At 29.3% G+C, this 27,105-nt stretch overlaps 4 protein-coding genes across 6 annotated transcripts; 1 reads left to right on the top strand and 3 right to left on the bottom strand.

Moving 5' to 3' along the window:
* Positions 1–1,969: 1,969 nt before the first annotated feature.
* On the top strand, positions 1,970–8,054 carry LOC123305306 (protein disulfide-isomerase A5). Its single transcript, XM_044886992.1, has 9 exons — positions 1,970–1,992; positions 2,068–2,303; positions 2,366–2,570; positions 2,920–3,140; positions 4,426–4,699; positions 4,763–5,063; positions 5,597–5,796; positions 6,183–6,333; positions 7,738–8,054. Exons 1-9 carry the CDS (start codon positions 1,990–1,992, stop codon positions 8,019–8,021), a joined length of 1,875 nt encoding a protein of 624 aa, XP_044742927.1. The 5' UTR covers positions 1,970–1,989; the 3' UTR covers positions 8,022–8,054.
* An 843-nt stretch (positions 8,055–8,897) lies between these two features.
* LOC123300186 (probable phosphoserine aminotransferase) lies at positions 8,898–13,139 on the bottom strand. The gene is made up of 7 exons (XM_044882703.1): positions 12,946–13,139; positions 11,377–11,507; positions 10,512–10,627; positions 10,185–10,441; positions 9,770–9,939; positions 9,197–9,463; positions 8,898–9,035 (listed from the first exon to the last, which is right to left on the bottom strand). The coding sequence occupies exons 1-7, from the start codon at positions 13,000–13,002 to the stop codon at positions 8,927–8,929; spliced, it is 1,107 nt and encodes a 368-aa protein (XP_044738638.1). The 5' UTR covers positions 13,003–13,139; the 3' UTR covers positions 8,898–8,926.
* A 5,107-nt stretch (positions 13,140–18,246) lies between these two features.
* On the bottom strand, positions 18,247–21,145 carry LOC123306205. 3 transcript variants are annotated; one of them, XM_044888120.1, is made up of 3 exons: positions 21,023–21,145; positions 19,102–19,281; positions 18,247–18,439 (listed from the first exon to the last, which is right to left on the bottom strand). In XM_044888120.1, the coding sequence occupies exons 1-3, from the start codon at positions 21,093–21,095 to the stop codon at positions 18,318–18,320; spliced, it is 375 nt and encodes a 124-aa protein (XP_044744055.1). In that variant the 5' UTR covers positions 21,096–21,145; the 3' UTR covers positions 18,247–18,317. The 3 variants fall into 3 exon arrangements, with proteins under 3 accessions (XP_044744055.1, XP_044744056.1, XP_044744057.1); XM_044888121.1 differs by having other exon boundaries at positions 18,247–18,430; XM_044888122.1 differs by having other exon boundaries at positions 18,248–18,334.
* Positions 21,146–24,081: 2,936 nt separating this feature from the next.
* On the bottom strand, positions 24,082–25,978 carry LOC123305373. Its single transcript, XM_044887076.1, has 3 exons — positions 25,785–25,978; positions 24,347–24,499; positions 24,082–24,230 (listed from the first exon to the last, which is right to left on the bottom strand). The coding sequence occupies exons 1-3, from the start codon at positions 25,933–25,935 to the stop codon at positions 24,082–24,084; spliced, it is 453 nt and encodes a 150-aa protein (XP_044743011.1). The 5' UTR covers positions 25,936–25,978.
* Positions 25,979–27,105: the final 1,127 nt, after the last annotated feature.

Genomic DNA, 27,105 nt, shown 5'->3' with positions numbered 1-27,105 from the left:
AATGATTTAATATTTAATATAATGAGTAAAAAACGATCGAATCGAAAGTATTGTGTTGTTAATTGTGAAAACACACCCAGTAATAATCCGGAATTGCAATTTTACCGTTTTCCTGGATAAATTGGAGAGAAAATAATCACTGTTTACAAAACAAACACGAGATAGCGATCTACTTTACTAGCGTATAAATAACGAAAATATAAATGTCTTTCATCTTAAACACACTGTATATAGCAGACCGACCATTTTCTATATATGGGGTGGGGGGGGGGGGGGAGTTGAATATATAATGAGTAAAAATTGACAAAAGTTTCTGCTCTTTGCCAAATAAGTTCCCTAACAATCGCACAAATGTTGTGTAAATGCAACAGACATATTCCTCCTTTCCTTCCCGACTACTATCAATCAAACCATGGTACACCTTTTCAGGCGTTTGGAAGGAAATTTTTCTCAATTTTTACTAATTTTGTTTCCCCTACCCTATCTGTGTTATATGTCCTATGAGAGAAAATGCTAAACATCGATTCAGGAGCTTATTTACCACGCGATAGAAAGTTATGGTTCGTAGATTTTTTTAAGCGCCATATTCTAAACTAATACCATAGACTAATATAACCTAGCCATACTTGCCTTTGCAATTTAATTCTCCAGGAATTCGCCATGACTTACCCCAGTGCCGGATTAGCCACGTAGCAAAAGTAGCAAAGGCTACAGGGCCTCGCGCTCCAACATCTGTCTGACCGTAATAAAAAAATATTAATTTAGATAGGAGCGTAAAATATCTTGTATGCCTTAAATGCGAAGCGCTTATGCTATGCTTCAATTCCACTTAAAAATCTAAAACGTTAAATGATCTCTCTAAAATCTTTTAACGTTATAATGTTCTAATGTTTAATTATAATCGATATATTTAGACTAGAATCTATATCACATTTCTACCCTTCATGCGGCCAGATTTTTTTAATCGATTTTAATATAATATCGATTATAAGTATTTCGAGAAAACAGGCGAACTATTTAAATTTTATTAACTCAGTCATAATCCAATATACTGTAGTTGTTTGATTTATTATAAGATATATAGATGTGTCTACTGTTATTGACAACAAGAAACAGGAGTCTCTGGAACAGTAATTTTATAAACTTTTATTAAATAATTATTTAAAATGGTGTTTCCCAAGAACGTCTTTATCATGTCACTTTGTTGATTATAGAGCATGATTTGCTTATAAAGAAGTCAATATTGAAAGTGTTATCTTTAAATTTGCCCATATTAAATTCAGAAAAGTTTATTTGTAACAGTTTTGTTTTATTTAATACCCTAAACTTGAGAACCTAAAGCAAACCAAGGGCCCTTTGACAGAATTTGCTACAGGCCCCGCGCGGGCTTAATCCGGCACTGACTAAGTCTGTAGGAATTTAGTAAAAATGCAAACCTATCGATCTTTGAACGAATTGATCTGGTGACTGCAATTCCGTTTATAAATCCATGAAGAAGAGATAATTGGCAAGATTCAAGATCTCTGAATCTGATCACAAGTAAATAAATATGAGTATGAGTGAAAGATAATAAATAGGTGATTTTTTATTAGTTAGAAAGAGAAAACTTATTTCTATAATGCTGATAAAACTCTATGGCATAACAGATAAATGAATATTTGCATTCGAAGGATAAAAGCCGAAAAACATAGAATATTTTAATATCTAGGCTTAGGAGGGAAATCCTAGTTAAGTTAGTTTAATTTCAACACCATAAAATGAATAATGCCGTATGCCGTATCCGTATTATGTTCCAAAATGTTCCACGTGTACTTATAGTCAAATTGAAATCTGTATTATCGACCTGTCACAATCTGACAGTTTGATTGGATTTATTATTTACATACGTAGTAGTAAAACGCCGGGTGCATGAATTTTTTAATATTTTTAGTATAAATTTGAAATTTTATTCAATAATTAATTTTTATAATGAATTTTAAAATTTTATTAATGGTAAGTGAGTTTAATAAATAATAATTGAATAATTTTTCATTCAAGATTACTACTTCTGATTTCTGTACTTCACAGATACTTTTATGTAATTTTCCTTACTACTTTGCTAATCGAGCAAATTCACAAAAATTGATTGTGGAAGATATAAGTGATACAAAAGAATTTAAAAAATTACTTAGGACTAAAACAAACGTTCTAATATGTTTTATAAATTCATCATCAAAACAAACACAACCTGTTATAAAAGTGTTTCGTGAGGTTGCACAAGTGATCAAAGGTCAGGGAACCATGGTCCTTATTGACTGTTCGCTGTAAGTATCTAAATGATATGTAATAAAGTATATATTTTACTTATTTAATTTTAATTTCGTAGAGATGCTAAAAAGCTATGTAAAAAGTTAAAGGTAGCACCAGATCCACACGTATTAAAACATTATAAAGATGGTGAATTTAATAAAGATTACGATAGAAAAATCAGTGTCACGTCAATGGTTAATTTCATGCGAGATCCTACAGGAGATATCCCATGGGAAGAGGATAGCTCTGCTGAAAATGTAGTACATATACCGGATGCAGGGGTAAATTATAGCATTTTATTTCTATCAAATGTGGCGTGTTCTAATTTTTTTTTTACATTTTTACACTTTTTATACAAATTTTATGCCAGTAATTTCTTTAATCTGATACTGTAAACCAATTTTTAAACTGAGAATATTAGAGCTCTGTAGCAATGCCCGTTAAGAATTTTAATTGAGTTAATATAATAACAAAATTCATTTACAAGCCTTAGATAACATCAAACAAGTAATCTATTTTCGGAGTGCGATTCTAAGCCACACAATAGTTTTAACTCGTAGTAAAGTTTCCCACGAATTCGTTAAATCGATCATAGTAGTTTTATTAATGCATAAACTTTTTATATTATAGGCGTTGTCAAAATTTTTTAAAAAGGAATATAGGCCTACAATGGTGATGTTCTATACACCATGGTGTGGATTTTGTAAACAATTAAAACCTGATTATGCAGCAGCTGCCGTTGAATTAAAAGATCAAGCAGTATTAGCTGCGATTGACGTGAATCGCCCAGAAAATGCTGTTATTCGTACTCAATATAACATAACTGGCTTCCCAACATTATTATATTATGAGTAAGTTTCGTTTTATATATTTTTTCGAAAAATTCTGTGGGAAATTGTTAAAATTTTTATACATTTATATTTTTAACATAATTTATCCTGTCTCTGGTCATTTTTAAACCAGTTTTTTCAATTTAGTAAAAAAGTAATTTTTATAAATTGAATTGGAGTTGTTGATGCTTAATTTTTATCTGTTTTTGTATGTAAAATTTGCTTCTTGTATGCTTGAATAGATTGAACTTGTTTTTAAACAAGTTGAAGAATGTAGATGAAATTTTTTTTAATTATTGTCATTCTCAAAGTGCTGTGGGTTATGTTTCATTAATCTTTTAGAGAAGCAATTAATTAAATTTTTACTATATAATTTAAATAAACCGTTTTGTTGGCCGTAAATCTGAAATCCATAAAAATAAATGACATATAGCATCTATATTACATACATTCTAATTTGAATATAGAGATAAAAATGTCAAGTATTCATAATATTCGTTGTAAAACCTATTTTCGCGTGCGTGTGGACCGTAGTATGGGTATATTATAAAGGTAAACTAACTCACAGAAGTCCGTAATTTTTATATAGAACTGTTACTATCATCAATAAATGGTTTTTTTGTTAATATTACTTTTTTAGAATATAGAAATTGAACTAATTAGTCGTAAGTATAGAAATCGAAGAAATAACAAATATACCTCTATTATATTATTAATATCCAATATTTGTTCGTGATAGTTTTATTGATTACCACTTATTTTTAACTTCGCACGTGGCTTTAATACACCGTGGCGTTTTATTTTTGGGAAAATTATCAAAAGTGCGGCGTTTCCGGATACGGAATTGGTTTTAACTGCACCACAAGCCTAAAATTTGCGAATATTCTGTGCAAATACCCATTTTTAAATTGCAGCAAGTTTTGCATTTGTTATTCAATTGTCTTCAATCCGAATTACAAACAACCGTATGTAATCAAATATAAGAATCAAAAATAATTTTAAGAAATTGTTTTAAACAATTAGACGGTTTGCAAAATAAGATGTGCCTGTTTAACTTTGACTTCAAATGCTTTGTGCTAAAAATTGTACATAATTTAAACTTTTAGGCTTCAAATACCTTGGTCTGAAAATTGTACATAATTTTCTTTAAATTTTCAATAAAGTAATGGGAATATGTGTCTTAACAAGGCTAGTAAAGAATTATAATATTTATATGATTAAAAAATATTCACAAAATTCGTTTTTTTTTTAGAAAAACAGAGCGAATTAATTGAATGAAATTTCTAAATTAGGTTTCTTTATATAGGGGTGGTAAACTTAAATATCAGTATGAAGGTGATAATAATAAAAACGCAATTATAAATTTTATGAAAAATCCACAACAAAAGAGTGTTAAAGTGAAAGAACCAGAATGGTCGGATATTGATAGTGAAATTGTACATTTAACAACTGAAAGTTTTGATCCGGTATTAAAAGATGAACAGTCTGTATTAGTTATGTTTTATGCACCCTGGTGTGGACATTGTAAACGTATGAAACCAGAATATGAGAAAGCTGCTAATGAAATGAAAATGAAAGATGTATGTTTTGAAAAGATGACAAGTAAATTTAAATAAATATTAAATTTTTAAATATTTTTTTAGATAAACGGAATGTTAGCAGCATTAGATGCTACGAAAGAAACAGCAATTGGACAACGTTTTGGTGTAAAAGGCTATCCCACCCTTAAATATTTCTCATATGGCGAATTTAAATTTGATGTCAATATACGGGATGCTGGCAAAATTATAGAATTTATGCGTGATCCAAAAGAACCTCCACCACCCCCACCACCAGAAAAATTGTGGTCGGAAGAAGAGAGTGAAGTTGTACATTTAAATGAGGAAACATTTAAACCATTTCTTAAAAAGAAGAAACATGTTTTACTTATTTTTTATGCACCTTGTAATTATAAACTTTCAGTTATTTAAAATTCTCCCCAAAGCATGACTCCTTATAACCAAGGGTCTACAATCTTTGCTGAAAAAGATGTATCTCGCAAATTTTCACAGGATGATTGGACCTAAGAACTTACAGTACTGAAAGTAGATACAAAATCAGAGAGACGTCTCACGGTAAAAGACGAACTTACGCTTATGCAAAAGTGCAAAATAGGTACTCCAATACTATTTCACTATCAACCCAGGATAGAAAATACTGTGCGTGCAAGCACGTTCGTTACGATAACAAATAAGAAGATATGCCATGCGTCAAACAAGAAAACAAGACCAGCTTGAAACATATCCCTGTCAGTTTTGTGATTTCAAAAATCAAAACGGCGATTGCCCGCGCGGGCAGCTCGCTTTTTGTTTTAAATGATATGCATTGAGAAATTCGATTGTTGAAGATGGAAATGAAATAACCAAAATAATATCTAAACATTATCACAAACTTTACCTATTACAATTTCATTTAAAGTATATTATTAAATTTACTAGGGTGCGGTCATTGTAAGAAATCAAAACCAGAATTCACAGCTGCTGCTGAAGTATTTAAAGATGATCCACGCGTTGAATTTGCGGCTGTAGATTGTACACAACATCAAACGCTTTGTAATTTGTATGATGTAAAAGGATATCCAACAATTATATATTTTCAGTATTATAAAACTCATAAACCTTATACTGGTGGCCGAACAGTAAGTAAAGTATATTTGACTTAACTATTTAGTGCAATGCAAGCCTAATTCAGCAGCATAATTAGATGTTTAACTTAAAATTGACTTTGATGAAAATCTTTCAATACACATTTTTTTATTTATAAAATACTGTTTTCTCTACAACTTATTTGAATATAACTTTTGATCAACGATTATTAAATCTTAATTAACCTTAAACCCGAATGTCAAGTTAAGAAAAACATCCTATATATGCAGATACATATACTTGATTATAGAAAAATTAATAGATAAATTAGCGCAAATTTTGTTTCATCAAAATAGTTTAGAAGATGCCAATTTTCCAATATATTTTTTATCCTAAAGAATTTTAAAGTGTTCATATAAAATTAATATTTTGTTTACAGAAAGACGACTTTGTGCGTTTTATGACACATCCAGATTCAGAATCTACTTTAAAAAGTGATCAAGATAACTTAGTTCGAGATTTAAGCTACGTTAATTTTGATAATGTCGTTCAAAAATCGAATGCAGTCTTTGTCTTATTTTACGATAAAAGTAAGTGACCAATAATTGTCTTTGTTTTAAAAAATAAAAAAAAAAGGGCATAAAATCCATTTAATTAGCAGTATATATTTTGTTTTAATGAAAAGCAAATGAATGTCTTACTTTTTTAACCACAAAATACCTGGGCCTGACAGTGTATCACGACTATTGCAAGAGCTGTCACAGTGGGAAAGTAGGAAATAATGTGTAATATTCTCTGTCAATGTCCCGCTCTTGCCGTGAGTAGATGGACTCACTTGAGCCAGCCTTCCTTTGACAACCTCTCTGACCTGAAGTCCGTTGACGTGAAGGCACTCCTGCTGTTCTTGAACAGCAACAAATGGTTCATGAAGAAGTGGCCGGGGTTGGGCCAACCCCATTTTCGGTATAACAACCGACCCTATAGTCTAAGTGTCTCCCACCCCAGGGGACAGCTATTCTAACTTACTACGTATTTGGTTATTGTATGTATCTCAAATATATTGCAAATAGTAACCACGCATGGAACTTTTTTCTGAGAGAATTGCGATAATTTAATAATTAGATGGCGGAACTTGCTTGTACTTCTTACACACATTCATAAATCAAATTTGAAATGTCAAGTGATTACTATGATGATTTGACCAAATGTTGCTGTCTATAATAGAGGCCATTACTTTAATACTTCAAATTTTTTCATTTGAACTCTTATCTAATATAATTTTTGCAAATACAAATTAGGAAAATAGTGCATTAAAAAAGTTTAGAGTGTAGATACAATATTCTCAAAATTAATTGGTATATATCACATCCGCTATTCAAATCGGATTCCGCTATTCAAATTCATTTCACAAAGTCCCAAAAAGATAATCCTATACACCTTTTTGAACTGCATCACACTTTACGAATCGTAAATGCTCTTGTTAGTATAATATTCCTGATAAAAACTGGATATATAATGCCAGCATCAAACTTTTAAATTTACGGTTGCATATACGTAACGTAACAAAAATTATTTGATAAATACTCATGAATGAAAAACGCTAAGTCTATGGTTTACCATTCCCCACAACTGTTGGTGAGATTTCATTATCATTATCAAAATACCTACTTTTCACAGTGTGATAGTAATCTAATGTGATTTACATTGTCTTATAACAGCACTGCCGGTCTATATTTAATATTAGGTAAATGAGGTAAAAATTGTAAATTTACTACGTTCGTTTAGTGTTCGGGTTGAAAGTTTTTGCTCAAAGTGGGCCTTAATCATACAGCAAATAATATGAAAACTTCAATTGCATATAGTTTCGAGTTCACTTTGAGTAGAGTAGAAACCTTCAGTTCAAACATCAAGCGAACGTGGCCCTGATTGTAGAAATATAAGGTATGTCCAACTCTAAAATACTAAACTATATCTGTTTTTTTTTCTTTTTAAAGGATGTGTCGATTGTAAAGATTTAAAACGGGAATTTAATAATCTAGCTACCGATTTACAAAATAATGTACTTAATAAAGAGAATGGAGTAATAGTGGCATCTGTTGATTGTGATGTAAATGTAGACATTGCAAATAAATATAAAATAAAACAATTCCCATCAATAAAATTATTTAAAAAAGGTGGTGAATATATAGAAGATTATGTCGGTAATAAAAGTGTAAAAGATATGAAAAACTATTTATCTAAAAAAACAAAAGGCATAAATATTCGAGAAGAGTTGTAACTTGAATTTTTCTTTTTTGTATATTTTTTACTAATAAAACTAAAATAAACGCTTTCAAGTTATTTGTGTATTTTTATTGTTCTTGAATGGTTAATGAAAATATTTCTTTTGGAACATGATAAATTTTTTGCATTTTCCTACTTTAAAGATTTTCAGATCAGAAATAATTTACTAAGTAGCAGAAGAACTTCTTATTTATTCTACAATAGTTTTATGCGTTTAAACTCTTTCCTTGGCATTGTGTTTCTGACCTTAACCCTTTAACTACCAAATCTATTTAGAAATAAACGAATTTGAACACCATTTAATTAAGTCCTCCTTACATTTATTTTTTGAAGGCCAAACTTTCTATAGTATCTATTCTTTCAAGATAAGACGTATTAAATGACAATTGAAATAACAGTACTTTTCATAATATATTAAAAAATAATTTGGCTTGTATATACATCTAACAAATGAAATTTACAAAATTTAGAAAACTCGAAAATCGATTCACCTCTTTCCAAACTGAACCCATTTTCTTGAAATATATATAAGAAATCTCTCAATTAAATTACCTTTCAAACAAACAAAAATCAAAATCGGTTCATCCGTTTAGGAGTTGCCTACCCACAGACATCAAACTCATAACATCCCTCTTTTGTGTCGTAAGTTAAAACATATTTTGCTTTCATATTAAGAACTTTATGAATTAAAATTTAGTAAGAAATAAGTATTACATTTGTAGGAAATTAATAAACAATTTTTACAAAGAGTTAAAATTTATTAAAAAATACTTTTAAAACAAGTACAAAATAAAATTAATATTCAATACTTTTCAAAATATTTACAAAAATTGATTTATAACATATTCAATAATTTATAAAAGAAATACAAATAAATAAATAATACAATACTAAATATTTTTAGTGTTTAGAATACCTGTTCTGAAAATCTTTCATGAAATTAACTAATGTTTGTACATCAAATAACGTTACTGCATTATATAAGGATGCACGAATACCACCAACAGATCTGAAAAATAATATTAAAATAAATATTATATTTTAATTGTCTCTTTTATTTCAGTAAAAAAAACTTCCAAACTACATTATGTTTGCTGCTCAGTCAATTAATCGAGTTACGAGCAAACGTTAATGAAATATGGAATCCACAAATGAATCGTTATTGCTTACCTATGTCCTTGTAATTGATACATTTCTAATTGTTCAGCTTCTTTAATGAATTGTTTTTCTAAATTATCATCACCATTAGGGCCACCAACTCGAAATGGTACATTCATTCGACTACGTGCATTTGGTTTTACTGGACATACGTAAAAATCATTTGAATCTTCGATTGTGTTATATAATAATGTAGATTTTTCAATGGCTTGTCTTTCCATTGCTTCAACACCACCATTACGCTTTATCCATTGAAATACTTTTTCCATTACGTAAACTCTACAAAAAAATAATTATAATGAATATTCACATTCGAAATAAGCTAAATATTCTCATCTTTCAATTATACAATAATGGATGTGACATAAGTCTTTTAATTGAATTTTTGATCGGAAAAAAAAAAACAAAAAATTGTTATACTGAATTGTTTAAGAAATTAAATTTTGAATTTACTTTTAGATTTCAAAATATTTATCATGCTATTTATTTTGTTCATGTCGTCATGTGTACCAGTAGTCGTTAAATTTATTATGTAATCTTGGAATATTGTTTTTGAATAATTAATTTTAAATGACATTAACTTACGGGAAAGTTGCTGGAGTATTCAAAACCGATTTATCCTTTGCTTGTAAAGCAAAATTCCAAATAGTAGGACATATTTTCATAGCACTTCCTATTAAATCATCTCTAACAATAACCACTGTGGTACCGGATGGACCAATATTTTTTTGAGCACCACCAAAAATGCATCCAAACTGTTAAAACAAAATTTAATAAATATTTTAAAAAACCAATAAAGTATTTACGAATTATTATCGATGATAATATTGGACTTTAGTACCAAATTTGATGATAAACACTTGTTATCGTGGAACCTCAAATTTTTAAAGGTATAATTATTGTTCAACGAAAGCTAGGGTTTGCTTAGAAACTAATTTAAATTCATCGTCAATAGTTGGTGCTTTATGAATAAGTCGTGTAAATAATCTAATAACAATACCTTTGATACGTCTAAGGCTCTGGTCATAATATTAGAAGACATATCCGCTACTAAAGGTACATTGTTTGTTGGTGGAATGTATTGAAATTCAACTCCATCTACAGTTTCGTTTGCACAATAGTACACATACGAAGCATTTGGATTCAATTTCCAGGTACTCGGGTGAGGTATATCTTGATATTTTTCTGTTTTTGGAAATATCAAATTCACTTTTCCATATTTTTCAGCTTCTTTGGCGGCCTTTGATGACCATGTACCTAAATTTATGAATTTTTCATTAATATTTATTTACAAACTAATAAAAAATATCCAAAAAACTGTAAATACCTGTTACTAAATAGTCTGCCTCGCCAGTAATACCTAATAGATTCATGGCAACAGCAGCAAACAAACCAGAACCACCACCTTGTAAAAATAGTATTCGATAATTGTTCGGAACATTTCTAGAAAAAAATCGAAAATTTAAATTAAATAATCGCACATTATGATTTGTCTATTGACTTTCGTGTCATTTGGAAATATTTGGGATTAATTGTAATTTTTAATCAAATACAACTGGGAGAATCTGTTCAAGAATTTTAGATTATACTATTTTAGGTCAAAGTGTTTAAATCGGAAATAATATCACCTAAAAAATTTTTCCATCTTTCTTTAATTGTGATAAAATATTTCCACTCTGATTTATGATAAATAAAAAGTAAAACAATTTCAATTTTATTACAGCACATGGAACTAATTAAAATTATCTTTTGAACCAGTATTTTCTAGATTTTTAAGTCATGACCTGGCCTGTATTATCATGCGGTATTTATTTTTTCATATTTTATAAAATAATAAGAGTAAACGAATTCTTATCATGAATCAAAATGTCTGCATTATTAGGGTCAGTCAGTACTAATCTTTGTGACTACCCTTAACCGAGACTATGGAATATCCGTACGTACATTATGTAGGATATCCGAAAAAAGTAAAATCATTGGAACTACAGTTTAAATGTTTTGATTTGACAAGGAAGTTTCCGTATCTTGCCATTTGCTTTAATACATAATCATTATTTATTATTTAATTCATTATCATTTTTCACCTTCTAAACATTTATTGCTTAGCATGTTTAAGAAAACACGAAAATTAAATGAACTTGGAAAATAATAGAGTATCCTTTACTAGAGTAAAACTTTTACTTTATACTTACAATAGATCTCGTATAGCTTGTTGCGCATCATTATTGATTTTCAAATATTCAGCAGATCTATGACTCATTTCCATAAGACTCATGCTTTTACCACCATAACTGAGCATTTCTTTTTGCACTTCCCGCAATACCTGTAACAATTATTATTTGTTTTAAAATTTGCACGAATCTTTTAATTATTTCAAAATTTTGCATGATTTTCGAATTGATTTTTAACGTATACATTGGCCACGTACTTAGTAGCAAAAGATTTAAAGGGTATCAAATAACTTCTAAGAGGATATAGATAGATATCATTATAGGTATCTGTTAGTGATGTGCCCAATATTCGCATATTTTTTAACATTCACAAGAAACTAGTCGAATGTTTTTACCCAAAAAATGAATTTACGTAAGGATATGTAATGGAAAAAAACTAATAAGATGTAAATTTTTTAAATTTTAATTTTTAAATAGATTTAAAACCCACAGACTTAGAGGGTTTGTTTTTAATGGACTTATACGTACACTAATGAAATGGTATGTATTAATTTAATACATAACAACTTGCGAACGCTTCAGTTGAAAGTTAACATTCGCATTCGCGAATGTACAAAATACAAAATTCGGCACATCACTATATAGTACCTGTATTATCCAGAATGCATTCTATGTGCTATTACTAATCCCAATCGTAAACAATCGAATGAGTTAATTGCATTTCTTATTGAATTTGAATAGTTATAATTTTGTATTTTACACTTTATGGTTTAGGGTTCTACACCGGAATGATTTAAAAATTGATTTCGGAAGCAATTAATATCGTAAATCAAAAACAAAATGTGTTTTATTGGCCATATTAATTTTCTATGCGTTAATCCGGAGTAATTAAACCTACTGATAGCTGATATTATCGTGTAAACAGCTCCCTTAAGCTGTTGCTATCGCTTCAGTAATTTAGCTTAGTAACACCGGCTAAAAATTTATTACAGGCAGTGGCGGATTAAGGCTCAGCCCGTGAGGCCTATGGCGGCAACATTTAAGACGAGCCAAAATTTATATTTTAATGCCTTTTAAATGTTGAAAATATTTTTTTAAATTTAAGTTAGTTTATCAATCATAATATAATTACAAATTAATTGTGATTCTCACTTTAAAAAACAAAAAAAAAAAACTTGGGGTGCCTAGAGTCTAGAGCTACATTAGATTAACCGACATTTCTAATTATTGTTTCCAAAAGTACAATTTATTAAATGTTCCATCCATAATATAATATTAGGTATAATTAACATCGCTATACCTGTTTATTTCTAAATATATCAAAGTAGGCCAGTAGAACTTTGATATTAGTTTAATTACTTTTAAATTAAGTTTTTCTGTCTCCGATTTTAGTTCATGAAAAGTCTGGACCACTTTGTATTGTGTTGTTAAAGCTATGGTCTTTTTAGAATGGTGTCCAAAGTTCAATAACATTCACAAATATTTTATAATTGGTATTGGTTGCCACAGAATATTTAAGTATATATTCTGTGTTGCTGCCCGAAGCTACATCATTGTATAATGAAAAAATGTATCAAAAAAATTTCTCACCTCACGAGGTAATTTTGCTGGACCTGCTCCAAAATTGAATGATTTATCTTCACTCATTTTTTCTTTGTTAATTTAAAAAGAATGATTTACTTGATTAAACTTTGAATAATGTTTATTAACTCGATGCGAAGGTCAAACCCTATATTTTAAACTACTAAACACAACAATTTGTATATGTTGATCAACCAAGTTGTTTCACTGAAGTTGTTGATTATCAGTTAATTCAATTCCATTTTATATGTAACTTACAACATAGTGGGGAGATTTGCGAACTTAATCGGTAAAAAACAAAAGTATCGTCATGTATTAATATTTTAATTATATTGTTTTTAATAATTTTGTTTTTGTTGATTAATATTTTTATTATTTGTTACGATTTTATTACGTTAAATGAAAGCCAAGTGTATTTTTTATTTTTCATTTGGCATTTAACCTTATCAATAATATAACATCGTTTGTTAAAAATTAGTAACAAATATTTATTGCAAAGCAGAAATTAATTTGATCTTTACTAAGTATAAATAAACAAGAGTACCTATACCTATATTAAATTTAGTCCAAACTATGTAACGCTTAGAAAAATGTATTTTAGAAACAAAATTTTGGTAGGTTTTTATAAAATTGCCTAATTATTAAATTTCCGGCATTCCGTCCACCTGTCCTTGAATACGATAACTTAAGAAGGAAAAGAGATATCGATCTGAAATATATTATAGAATGCTGAGGACATAAAAAGTGATTCTGATTTCACAAACGAACAACATAAGTCAACTGGATTTTGACCCATCTTTTAAATTGTAAAGAATAAGTAGATATAAAGTTTAAATATTGAAATAATTCGTTCGGCTAACAAAAAAATGTTTCGAATACTTAAGATTTGTTTTTTTTTTTGTGTCTTTTAAACCTGAATAATCTTTTAACAATTAGAATCTTAAATTATTTTATATTTTTCTGAAACTGAATTCTGACGGGAACAAGCACTCAATGTTTCACAGAAAATTGCGTCACCCAAAAAATTCTGGTAATGTGCGGAGCCTAAAATATATATTAATATTAATTAAAAATTGCATCTAATATCATTGTTGCCCCGGCCAGCCGCCTTGATCAGTACCTACAAACAATTAAAATTCATTTGGGGGATATTCGTAGATTGTAAAAAGTTTATTGAGCATATACCTACTCCAATACAGAGAGGCAAGTTAATTTGATTTTTTTCATTTGTTACTTTAGTTCAATTTTGTTAATTCTACTTTGGTGCAGCTTTTTTTTATTAGCACGAAGTTTAAAGCGTGCAAATAATGATCAAATTTGCAGCAAAATATTTAAAAACACATTTATTACAAATTTATCAATGATCACGATTTTCCAATTGGATAAGAATTCAAGTGTGTTCACTGTTTATGTGTTTTAATTCATACGTCATGGTATAGTTACTAAAGAATTCTTTTGTTGTTGCATTGGATTCTTCCTTGCTATGCGTTCGATGCCCAACATTGATTGAGTTCCTGAAGTCATAATTAACATTTCGCAAAACTTTTTCAATTAAAAAGTTGGGAAAAATTTTTTCTGATCTTCTGAGAGGGGGAAAGGCAATGTCCCGACTGGTATTTCAACGCTAAGTCTAAATAGCTAATGATAGAAGTTTGAAATTTCGAGAGGATATTGATTTTATACTGTAGGTGTCATTTAAAAAAATAATTTTCGAAATTTATCCCCTAAAAGGGTAAAATATAGAGGGTGACAGTTTGTATGAAAATATACACAAACCGTCAGTTTTGAGTTCACTACTTAACCGATTTTCAAAATTCCTTCACCTATAGACATTATCAAAAAGTTACAAGGGCTGTATTTTATTTTCAAAAACATTAGGGTTCCGCACCAAAAGTTAAAAGTTAAATTTATCCATCAAACAGTGAAACCGTCATTTTTGAGTTCACCGCTTAACCGATTTTAAAAATTATTTCACCTAATAATATTATAACATGATGAATACATTTTTTGTGGAAGTGTGATTATTATACCATGTATATATGAAATATACATAGTATATTAAGTTTATTCCCAAGTTTGTAACGCTTAAAAATATTGATGCTACGAAAAAAATTTTGATATAGGTGTTCATAAAATCACCTAATTAGTCCATTTCCGGTTGTCTGCTCGTCTGTCTGTCCGTCTATCTGTCTGTCAACACGATAACTCAAAAACGAAAAGAGATATCAAGGTGAAATTTTTATAGCGTGTCCAGAATGTAAAAAGTGAGGTCGAGTTCGTAAATGAGCAACATAGGTCAATTGGGTCTTGACCTATGGGTCTGTAGGACCCATCTTGTAAACCGTTAGAGATAGAACAAAAGTTTGAAACAAACTTTTGTTTGAAACATTTGTTCGTAAACATCACTGTTTACCCGTGAGGGCGCAAATTAGGTGTTAAGTATGTATTATATTGGGATATCAGTTACGTATGTGTGACATTCTGTCTATGCATGGTATTTCAACAGTTAACTTAGTCAATTGTTTGTTTTACTTGTTTTATATAAGATGTACAAATATTGTTTAAACAATATAAATAACTTGCAGTTATCCACGCTATAATCTTCAAATCAATTACCTTCACTTTTGTTCACTAATTAATGGCTTTTTACTTTTAGTTCGGAGCCATAATTTTTTTTGAAATTAAAACACAGCCCATATTACTTGCTGATAATGTAGCATTTTTTAGGTGAAGGAAATTTTAAAATCGGTTAAGTAGGCAATGAATTCAAAAATGACCGTTTTTTTTCATACTAAATTTAAATTATAAATTTTGAAAAATCCTTTCTTAAATGACACCTACAATATAAAATCAATGTCCTCTCAAATTTTCAAACTTCTGTCATTAGCGATTTAGGCTGGGCGTTGATATACCAGTCGGGAAATATGCCTTTTCCTTCTCCAGATTATTTCCCTCCTCTGAAAGGTTTCTGATTTCAACCAGGTAATCAATCATAAGTCATGCTTGTGCGTTATGGGAACCAAGTTTTAAGAGCATAGTAATATAAAATTGTGCGTTTTCCCAAACTCAAAAAAGTGCATATTTCCCTCACAAAAAATTGTTTGGTTCCACAAGACAAAACTCTGATTTTAAGAAAAATTGCAACATAAAAAATTCCATAAAAATATTTTTTCAAAAGCACTCGAGCGTCAGCTTTGTAATGCTACACAATCAATATTTAATTTTTTATCGAATCATGTAATAAATTAATATTTAATCACATTAATTTGTTTGTGGTAAGTAAAACTGACCCCCCACGATTTGTTATCTATTAAATGACTCGAAATAAAGAGGCCAAATGATACAGTAATAAATTTATGTAATTAGATAAATAAAAGATCCGTTCAGTAAAACACAAAATTTTAATATTACGGTTATTATGTATAACAAGAGGTAACATTTTCAGACCATAATTATTTTATTCAATTTTCTGGTATAATGTTTTTAACCGATTTCAAAGGAGCAAGATTTTCTAGATATAATAGGTATAGAAAAATTGCTCTTGTTTGTTATCTCTCACACACAATGTATTAAGTTATCTATTTAATTGAGTTTATTCAGAGTCTGTAAAGATTACATAATATGTCCTTGAAATAGTTTAGACTCATAATATTAACTGCTATACAATGTAAGTGATTTTGGAGTATTACTTACGGTTTATATTCAAAAATATGATCAAAAACACTAAAAAACCTTAATTTAAAAAAATAAAAACCCGACTGCGTTACATAAAAATTTGAAAGAAAAAACAAGTCCAGTAGTTTACATAGCTTCTTAATAGTCAAGGCTCATTATTGGGAAAATTTCAGTCGTTTTAGATATTGATAACCCGTCTGTTAAGTCGCGCCGCTATGTAAACTACTGGACTTGTTTTTTCTTCTGTTTTTATTTATCGCAGTCGGAATTTTTATTTTTTGAATTAATTAATTTATTTTACACTAATTAGTTAAGATTTTTACATACTTATTCAATGAGCCCTACCTACCATAGTTCGTCGATTTTCATGTTTATATGTTTGGTCCTTTATTGCGCTCTAGAGACCAAACGCGTTAATCAATTTTAATAATTTCTACGTCTATCAGTTTGTCTATTTAATAGCTAGTTATTGAAATAAATACCACGATACTCGAAATAAAATTGTATATTAAGAAATTTTATTTAAAAAATATAATTAAAAAACTTACAACAGACTTACATTTCGAGATGTAAGTCATTGATTTATTGTCAACACTCACTGTCAGAAAAAGTGCCACAGTTAAAACATTCTAAGCGTACGCATCATATGTTATGTTATAATAGTAACACTTAGAATGTTTTAAAACGAGCATTTTTTGTGACATTGAGTATATGTCATTTATAGATGTTTTTAACATTGCCACTTGCCATTAATGGGAGCCTTCTCCGCTATCTTATACTCTTTTTCGAAAAGGCAATAGCTCCGCTAATTCGCTGCTTATAAAGATTCCCACAAGGTTATATTTTGATTAATGGAGTTAAGTAGCGCGAGCGTTTGGTTACTTCGGCAGTTACTTTGTAAAATTTTAATTGCTTTTACTTTTCCTGACACTGCTGAACGTAATCTATAATGGAGTATAAACGACCGATGACACCAAATTGTCAGTATCAGAAATGTGTTCATGCAATTGCATCATCATTATTCCAGTTATTATTGGTTTTCATGAATATTTTTTAATGAATACATGAAAAAGATAATCATTAAAATTTTGCTAGATAAGGCATCACATGAAAATTAGTTTAAATTATTTCTTTATTTTTTTTTTTCAATTTAATTTTTTTTCGCTAAGATAAATAACATTTTTTTTTTAAATATTATGATAATGGATACCCATATGAAAATAAAAAGTCAAATTTTAATTTATACCATTTTATGGGACTAAAAATTATTTTCAAATTACAATTAGTTATTAAGTTTGTGAACATAATGTATGTAATTTATGGCTATAAGATACTACGCATCTGAAGATTTTGAGACTCATTCACAGGATACTTTTACCATCTAAAACTGCTACTAAAACATTCCCGTGGCTTCAGTTTTTTCTTTTATACGAACCTTGGACGAATTACAAAAAAATCAAAGAATTCAAATAATCCATACTTTTATTTCCTTTGTATAATACAATCCTTTCATAACATCGTAGGATAATGAAGATACCATAGTTTGGCTAAATTAAAACTATGCTTAGTGGTCCGATTAAATATTTCATTCAAGATGCTCCAAGTATCGCCCTAATCAAGTACACAACTGGGGTATTCACAATTTGAGGAATTAAGTTTGCTAATGTATGTTCACCTGTAGATTTATGCCCGATCAATCATGCATGTCACCCATCATCAACTTCTACAATATGATCATTGTCATCTTTATTTATTTCATTAAATTTCCCGAAACAACATTTGGGACCATGGAGAAGGAACCAACAACTGACGCAAATGGCTAAAACAACTAAAGGCGATTAGTGGTAAGGTGCGATAAATACGATTATTATCGCTATAAAGTATTATTTAAAAGAAATTAAAATAAATAAAAGAAAAATATTTATTAAACTACCGGCAATTTCACAATGCGCAAATGAGACTTTTCCGGTATCTACGGATTCAACAAATAATTGTTTGCTAATTATTACGCAAAAAATAAAAAAGGAATTTAAAAAAATATATATATATAGCTCGCCTACACTATACGTCGTTAGTATATTTATTATTGTCCGTTTTTCTTCACTTCTACTTCAAACATTGTTGAAACATAGAGTATAATTATGTGTGAGAAAGAGACTGATTAATAGATTTATTCGAAAAATCAAATCGGCACATCAGAAAACATCAAAAAATGTATTAAAATTCAAAGAAGCTGAAAAAATATACGAAACCCCTGTTAGCGGACTAAAGGCCAGAAGGCTGGACTTAATTGGCACTGCGTTAATAATTATGTATTTGCACATAGTTATCAGTATTTTGCCTCCAAGTAGTAAATAAAATCAGCATATAAATAATTATCCATATTCGTTTAAAATTCTATAGCGTCTATATAGCGTCAATAATACCACGTGATAATATTAATGATTGATATAAACCTCTCTCTATAAATTTGTTAGTAAATTTTCGTACCAATGAATGTAGGAACAGATATTAACAAAACAATGAGATAAAAATTGGGTACTTTTTTTCGGACTTGACCTTTTTGGTTAGGTTGATCTTCGTAATCAAATACATAATCTAAACTAGGATCATCCTTTAAAGCATAATGTCGCATATCTTGATAGTCATCTCCATAGTCGAGATTCTTCTCTGAAAATTTAATAATTACATTTTAATAGGGTGATTACGTATTTTCATTTAATACAGATTATAATGTCTGAATTGGAACAATAACCTGACATAAAAAAGAGTAAAATTAACTAGTCCCAGAAATATGTAAAGTTATGTCGAACGAGTAAAATTCTATTGGCATTATAAGGCGTTAAATTAAACATTAAAATTAACAAAAGACCTCGCACAAATTATATGTAATCTGCATTTCGGTCAAACTGTTTCCAATATTGGGGAATGATAGTTGACGTCATTCTGAATAAAAGTTCCCATGGTCACAAGTCATGAAAATGACAGGATTTCAAGTTATCGCTAAATTAAAGTTGGAAAATGTACTCATTTATATAAAAAAAATTATTGTAATTTAATTGTCAAAAATCATGTATATAACGTACATGTAGTTGAAAATATTGATCTTAGCAATTCATATTATTGATCCACTGAACATTTCTGCTTCTTCTTTGAAATACGTAACATATTCTTCAAAAAAAACAAGAATTAAAAAACACCACCCTTACATTAAAAAACACACGTATGCATGTAGTTATACATATCTCTATATGTATTTGCCTATACATACATAGGCATATATTATACAAATAAGTACACTTTCCAACTTTAATTTAGCTATGACATGAAATCCTCTCATTTTCATGACTTGTGCCCATTATATTATTGTGTCCATTACTTTTCTTTAGAATGGCTTAAACTATCATTTTCCAAATTTTGAAAAAGTTTGACCAAAATGCAGATTACATCTAATTTGTGTGAGGTCTTTTGATAAAACTTAAAAAAGTACGAGCAGACTAGATTAAGGGTTGAAATTATCACTACATAGTATAAAACGCTTTCTCTGTCCCTATGTCCCTTTGTATGCTTAAATCTTTGTTTGAAACTACGCAACGGATTTTGATGCGGTTTTTTTTAATAGATAGAGTGATTCAAGAGGAAGGTTTATATGTATAATAACATCCATTAAATAGTGGAGAATTACTGCTATTTTTGAGGTTTCTAATGTGATGTCGTAAATAATTACATTTTTTCCGCATACATTGCAAACGCAGGCTGAACCCTACGAGTTTTATCAAAATAATGTACTAAGTATTGTACACATTGAAAAGGTCTACAGAAATGTCCGTGATGGTATATGTTTATCTCTTATGGATAACACAGGAGCGGGCCGCTATATTTTTATATACAACGTTCACAGTTTTTCTGTAGTGTATTTAGTATCAGCATTGCACCCGTGCGAAGCCGGGGCGGGTCGCTAGCTTATCAAATTTTCAACTTTGATGATTACTATATCTTGTGTATATATGAAATATATATCAAGGTATTTGGAATTTGGAATAAAAATAAAATTAACTCTGATTGAATATGCTTTTAGAAGTCACTAGGTTTTTTATTTTTTTTCTTATTTCTTTACTTACTAAGGTCTAAACAATTAATTAGATAATTATTTTTTTCTTCATTTTCCATGGTCAAATTAGTTTAAAAAGTATCAAAATATCTCATCTATCAGCCGTTTTGCTATAAGACCAATGCAAAATATTATCTACTTTTGAAATCACTTATTTAAATAATCGGATAAACCTCCCCTTTCTCCATCAGATTTCAAATAATAATAAAAAAAAAAACAAGCCTTTTCACTAAAAGTTTCTACCCTGCTTGAACTTCCTTAATAAACAAAACAAAAAAATATATGATCACACATTCGCACCCTCAGATTCTTCCGTAATATTTATCCATAGTGGTGTTATATTTGACTTTGTAAAGTTTGTAGAATTTGACATGAACAAGAATAAAAAGAAAAATTTGTACAATAAATTTGTTAGAACACTCATAATTTTGTTTTGAACCAATCCTAATGGATGGTAAAAAAAATCTACCAAAATTACAAACAAATGAAATGTTTTACCTGTCAATTTTCGGTATACCCAATTTTCTGATAAAGAGTCTTAATTAAACAGCTTTTGCAAATAATACATGGTATCGAGAATGTAAGAAAGAATCCAGAACTAGATCGTGTAAAACTTATTACGATACGTGATAACTGATACTTCTGAACATATAGTTAAACCTCAAAAACGATCTATCAACTGTGCTTATACTTGCAAAATTGTTGTAACATGGCAACACGATAAAAGTTGATTTGCTGCAAGTCCTATGGATAAGATACATAGACGAGGAAATTAATCGTTTTATCTCTAAAATTTCCGAAGTAAAATAGATCGAGATGCAATTTTTTGCATTAGGTTTTAGAAGGTATTTATAAACTTTCTAAATATGGCAGCTTATATATATGCATTTTTTTAGGAAATTGAAAAAAAAATTATTATCTCATAATAATGAATCAAATGGACTGAAATTGTTATCCGGGGGGAGGGGGTTTACATTAAAAATGCATAAGTATAAATCTCACTTTTAGTAGAATACATATAATAGAGTAAATAATGATTAGAAAATTAATTTTTTTGAAATTTTAATTATCTTTACGTTTCATGACTATTGCAAGCGTTTCACAGCCTTTTATGAAATAAAAAAAATTTGGATTTTTTTTAAAAATTTACTCTAAGTTCTGATTTTAAATCAAGATTTCAAGTCCCCAGGTACTCCGCGGAATTTTTTGACATCGGGTTCGTACTTAGCGACTCCAAAAAAAAACCCGAGTAAACATTTTTAGTCCATTTGGATCATTATTATCCCTTATTAATGTTATTACCCCTTCAATAATAAACCAAATGGACTGAAAATGATTTCCCGAGGGGGGGGGGGGCGCTAAACACGAATCCGATGTCAAAATGATATTATTTAACTTTACACATGCCTTTTAATAATTTGCAAAGGATCTAAACAATAAAAACAATCCGAGATTGTATTTTTCTGTGGACTGTGTTAGGAAATTAATGAGAAAATTTATTTTCTAGATAAAACAACATTTAAAAAAAAAAAAAACAGAAAAACAGAAAAAGAACAGAATTATCAAATTGATTCCAAATTTTTGGCTTCATATGCCTTCAAGTTTTAAATATGCCTTCATATTTAGAATAAGCAAAATTTTTTATAAAGAAGACTTTTGAAGATGTCAGACCTGTGGCACACTGTATAAAAACTGCGAAGTGCAAAAGATTTGCTATTTGATTTTCTCATATACACAATTTTTCAACCTATCAATAAGACAAATTGCCTATATACTTACTACAAAAGAAATTTGTTTATGTTATTCAACATCTAATCCCATTTTATATTATTATAAAAGGGACCGATTTTAACAAACGAACTGAAATTATGTTCACTTACCGCTCACATATTCGTTTGCGCAGTTTTTCCGCGGTAAGGTTTCAACATTGCTCTAAGCAACATTGCTGAGAAAATAATTGACTTTTTTGACAAATTGATTTTCTCGAAAGTTTCACATTGAATAATTAGGAGTAGATAGTATAAATCTTGGCTGTTAAAAAAGACTAAAATTGATAATTTTCACAATTATTGCATATGAGATTTTAGCATTGTTAAGACTGCTCGAATGTTTATTTTTTGAAAATGAAACTTCACTTTCCAAGCAAAATTGATACTTCTGGATTTAAAATACTTAATCTTCTGAAATAATCATCGAACTAAAATTAGTCTCATCTCATTTGAAAATTTAAACTGTCTATTTTTAAGCCCTAGCAACTTTTCGAAGTGAAGACACGTGAGCTTCTGAAGATAAAAGTTAGTGAAATCCTCTCAAAAAATTGCACGACTCCCCCTCATTTCATACTTAAATCACTAAGGTCAGCTCAGTATTCTAGAGCCCCAAATATTATTTAGACGTCCAGGTTCGCCAAGCGTGGGCTCGGACAACCCGTTTGCCTGCCCGCCATGTATGATCCACTTAAATGTCAACATCTATATAAAAGTAAATATTAATGAAATAAATGCATAATATTAAAAAATAATGTATTTGCTGGGTTAAGCTGAGATGACCACTTAGTCAATTTACTGTTACGCACTAAGATAATCTATTTTCATTAAGATACATGAAGAGCCAATACTATCTTTCGGCCCATTATATTTCACATCGGTCGGATGCTACATTGTAAATAAATATCATAACAAAACTGTATAAGTAATATGAATATTTGTATAATAAATAAAAATAATATTGTAAAATATATGTATAACATCATATAGCATATAGGCATTTAACATACAGGCATACAGGTGAGTCAAAAGTCTCTTACCAATTTGAAAGGTTAATAACTTCAGGCAGATTTCATTAAGTAGAAATATACTATTGTACTGTTTAATAGTGTGAGCAAAATGTCTCCTGAACAAAAAAACGAAAAACACATTTCAACAATCAAAGTTTAATATTTTTTATTGGTTGTGGAAAGTGATATTGATTAGGTGAACACCATCACACCTCAAGCTCCTTTACACACGCCTAAAGTTCTTTTAATCGCAGTTTGCAACACAAACCTTGTGCAACCCGTGTTTCTGCAAATATTTAACAACAACCACACTTCATGTTGTAATGCAAAATTCGATGAAAAGGGCAAATTAATGTGCGAATGTTAACCTTGGACACTAAAGGCGATGTCATTTTCCACAACTAATAATAAAATTAGATTTTGATTTTCAATTCATTATTTTAGTATTTGTTCAAGGCAAATTTTGCCAACTCTGTATAAACAATGCACAAGTAAATATACTTATTATTATTAACAAGTAAAATGTTTATTATTATTAGCTTTTTAAATCACTAAAAAATCTTTAACCAACACTGTATTATATTTAAATTGGCGTTAATAATTCTTCAAGTCTCCGATTAATAGCCTCGGATTCAGTCACTTGGACTCTATAGTTTACTTCATTAAACTTTCCAAAACAGCAGTTCGGGCCATGAATAATGTACCAAAAGGTAGATAATAAGATTACTAAAACTGAAAAGAATTGGTTATTTTCTAAAGTAAAAGTGAAAAAATACAGCAAATACCAAATCAACTTTTTTTCTTTTTTTTTTTTTGTCTATAAATATAAAAGTATATAAAAGATATACCAAGTGCTATAGGAATTGTAATCGTTAAAAAATATTTTAATGAATTAGGAGTTAGTTTTTGTAATTGGGGATTTGCAAATTCGTCTTTTTCTAACAGTGGCTTTGATTTTTTTCCTATTGCATCGTGATCATCATAATCCAGTTCATCCTCTTCTAAAAATTCGTTAAAACACAAATTATAAATTTACAAGAAATTCAAAAAAATTGTTAAGTTGATTGTTTAAATATCCTTAAATTGAGTGTCATTGTTGATTTGTTGGAATAGCAGCCTAATTGCTATTCGGAAAAGTACCAGGTATTTCAAAAAATATTTTTTTATTTTTAGGTCAAAAATTCAGTATTAACGATTTTTACAGTTTGAAAAATGTATGTATGATTGAATACATGATATTTTTCATATGGGTATTTCTATACAATGTGTCACAAAACGGTGCGATACAACTTTCCACAGATGAATTTTTCGGAAAAATGTTTTAAATGAAAGTTTCAAGGGTCTTTTCGACCCTCATTTAGTTTAAGCTTACAAGTGTGGCCTTGAAATGATCACGGAAGGTCCTTTCAAGTTATCTACAAAATTTCAAATATATGAATCCTATGATTTATCGTTGATTCGTGTAAAGCACATGAAAAAATCTTTTTTATTCGAAATATTTTTTGTTAGCCGAATGAGTACGACAGAAATCGAATCAAAATTCTATCTATGTGTTGCATATATATGCATCGAAGCGGAATAGATGGATGTTCCATTAGGCAAACCTTTTTTTAAAGACAAATAGTCATACTTAAATACTAGGTATTCAATGCGAAATCTTACAGTGATCTTAGTTTTGACGTTTAAATCAACTTTTTTCTTATGTTCAAGTACATATTTGACGTAAAAATGCGAAAAATGCACTGAAATTTGCACTGCATATGTACAAAAAGGAAATTTTTAGTTTTTTTAAGTGCACTTTAAATTACTCATCGCCAAGTAAAGTTGACGCCGTAGAGTCAAAATTAAGGCCATCATTAAATTTCTCGTTGTAAATGAATATATTATTTGAAAAAATGACTCAACTAACAGATTATCTATTTGCTCCGTTATTTTATAGCTAAAATTTTGCAGGCTCTTTCTGCCGTAAATATTCAGCTAAAAAATAAAATATGTTCTTTTAAACGTTTTTTACACGAATCGGCGATAAAAAAGTTTTTCATTTGAAATTATATCTAGGCTTACGATTGATCGGCCTGAGACTACATAGAAATAAATAGCTGAATATAAGCAACAGCGTACGACGCTCCAATTTTTTATTGTATTTTGAAACCGTTATCCTTTGAAATGTAAAATCCAAATTTTTGAGGGCAATTCTAAATTTTTTTGTCTTGACTTTTACCATGCAGTTTTTAAGAATGACAATAAAATCTAAAATAATGGCCATTTGGCGTCAGGCAAAATTACCTATTTCTTCGGTGGTGGATGTCTCTGTGGATGCTTCAGTTTTGGTGGGGCTGGAGGGTTGGTTAGACTTCGTGGATGTTTCGCTACTAATACCGTTTGTTAACAACATAATGCATGTCAAATTCAACAATGCTTTTTTAATAAAATTCATATTTTTTATTTAAATATCGACACTCTCAATTTTTATATATCTAAAAAAAATAATACTTTTTATTATCCGAGAATACTAAGAAAACTCATTTTAAATATAATCAATGCGTGGCAACAAAATTTCTTGTAATCAGTGTGAAATGGCATCACCATGGGAATTACTCTTTCTTATTATTTGCAATTTTTACAACAAATAGATCGGCTCTTAACCCAAAAAGTGCGTCGGGACTCTGATATCTAACGCGTTATAGACTTCACTTCCTTTGCTGTCACTTATTCCCACTTTTGTTCACAACTTCAAGAGTTTTAATTTTTGAGGCGAAACGCTAATTTTTTTGAAAATAAAATCCGGCCTGTGTTATTCGCTAATAATGTAGATTTCTATAGATGAAAGAATTTTCAAATTTGGTCAATCCTGGTGAAAAAATATTTGAATAAAGAATAAGTCTTAAAAAATCTTAGAAACTTTGAAAAAGTTTTAGGAACTCTGAATAACTCAATTTCTGAACGTTTTTGTACTGTCTAATCAGACTGAATACGTCTGAATGACTCTGAATTGGACAGTCCAAAAACGTTTAGAAATTCAGAGTTATTCAGAGTGCCTAAAACTTTTCCAGAGTTTCTTAGTCTTTTTAAGAGTGAGTTTTTAAGACTTATTTTTTCTTCATAAATTTTTTTTCTACTAGGGCAGTAGTTTGAAAAAATCAAATCTTTTAGTGTAGATTAAAAATACATTATTATGATTATGATAATTGGAACTTTCAATTCACCAACTGGCAATAATATTCGTACTAATTAAAATCAGAAGTAGGCTCGAATTTAGTAGTTAAAACTTCGACTACCAGATGGCAATACTTGTACTAACCATTTTTAAGGCCAATATAAATATTGAAATTCAAATCACATAAATCCCGCCAACTGGTGATAAAAATTTATACTATTAAACAAGAATTGGACCGCTTTTTTAGTAGTTCCAATTTAGACCACCTGATTACTTTTTTGTGATTACCATTTATTGTGTGATCGTTTTGTTTTCTCCCTTACATAAATGCCATGGCTCCACCGCTTCACTCTTTACCTAAAATAATAATTTAAATTCCCGAGATTTTAATGCTACGAAAGACTCTATCTAGGGATAGAAAAAAGAACTAATATCTCGTATGAATATATA

This window comes from Chrysoperla carnea, chromosome 1 (genome assembly GCF_905475395.1).
Source record: "Chrysoperla carnea chromosome 1, inChrCarn1.1, whole genome shotgun sequence".
Classification (NCBI taxonomy): Eukaryota; Metazoa; Arthropoda; class Insecta; order Neuroptera; family Chrysopidae; genus Chrysoperla; species Chrysoperla carnea.
The sequence above is the reverse complement of the archived record's forward strand: the minus strand, read 5'-3'. Positions and strand labels throughout refer to the sequence as shown.

Coding starts and splice junctions, on each gene's coding strand:
- LOC123305306 (XM_044886992.1), top strand. Junction 2,304..2,365: donor GTCCTTATTGACTGTTCGCT/GTAAGTATCTAA, acceptor TTAATTTCGTAG/AGATGCTAAAAAGCTATGTA. Junction 3,141..4,425: donor CCAACATTATTATATTATGA/GTAAGTTTCGTT, acceptor TTCTTTATATAG/GGGTGGTAAACTTAAATATC.
- LOC123300186 (XM_044882703.1), bottom strand. CDS start 13,002: ATGAGTGAAGATAAATCATTCAATTTTGGAGCAGGTCCAGCAAAATTA. Junction 10,628..11,376: donor CAAGCTATACGAGATCTATT/GTAAGTATAAAG, acceptor ATTTTTTTCTAG/AAATGTTCCGAACAATTATC. Junction 10,442..10,511: donor GGCAGACTATTTAGTAACAG/GTATTTACAGTT, acceptor TCATAAATTTAG/GTACATGGTCATCAAAGGCC.
- LOC123306205 (XM_044888120.1), bottom strand. CDS start 21,095: ATGTCAAATTCTACAAACTTTACAAAGTCAAATATAACACCACTATGG. Junction 19,282..21,022: donor TATTACGGAAGAATCTGAGG/GTGCGAATGTGT, acceptor TTAAATTTTCAG/AGAAGAATCTCGACTATGGA. Junction 18,440..19,101: donor ATCTGTTCCTACATTCATTG/GTACGAAAATTT, acceptor AATCGCCTTTAG/TTGTTTTAGCCATTTGCGTC.
- LOC123305373 (XM_044887076.1), bottom strand. CDS start 25,935: ATGAATTTTATTAAAAAAGCATTGTTGAATTTGACATGCATTATGTTG. Junction 24,500..25,784: donor ATCCACCACCGAAGAAATAG/GTAATTTTGCCT, acceptor ACGAATTTTTAG/AAGAGGATGAACTGGATTAT. Junction 24,231..24,346: donor TACAATTCCTATAGCACTTG/GTATATCTTTTA, acceptor AATTCTTTTCAG/TTTTAGTAATCTTATTATCT.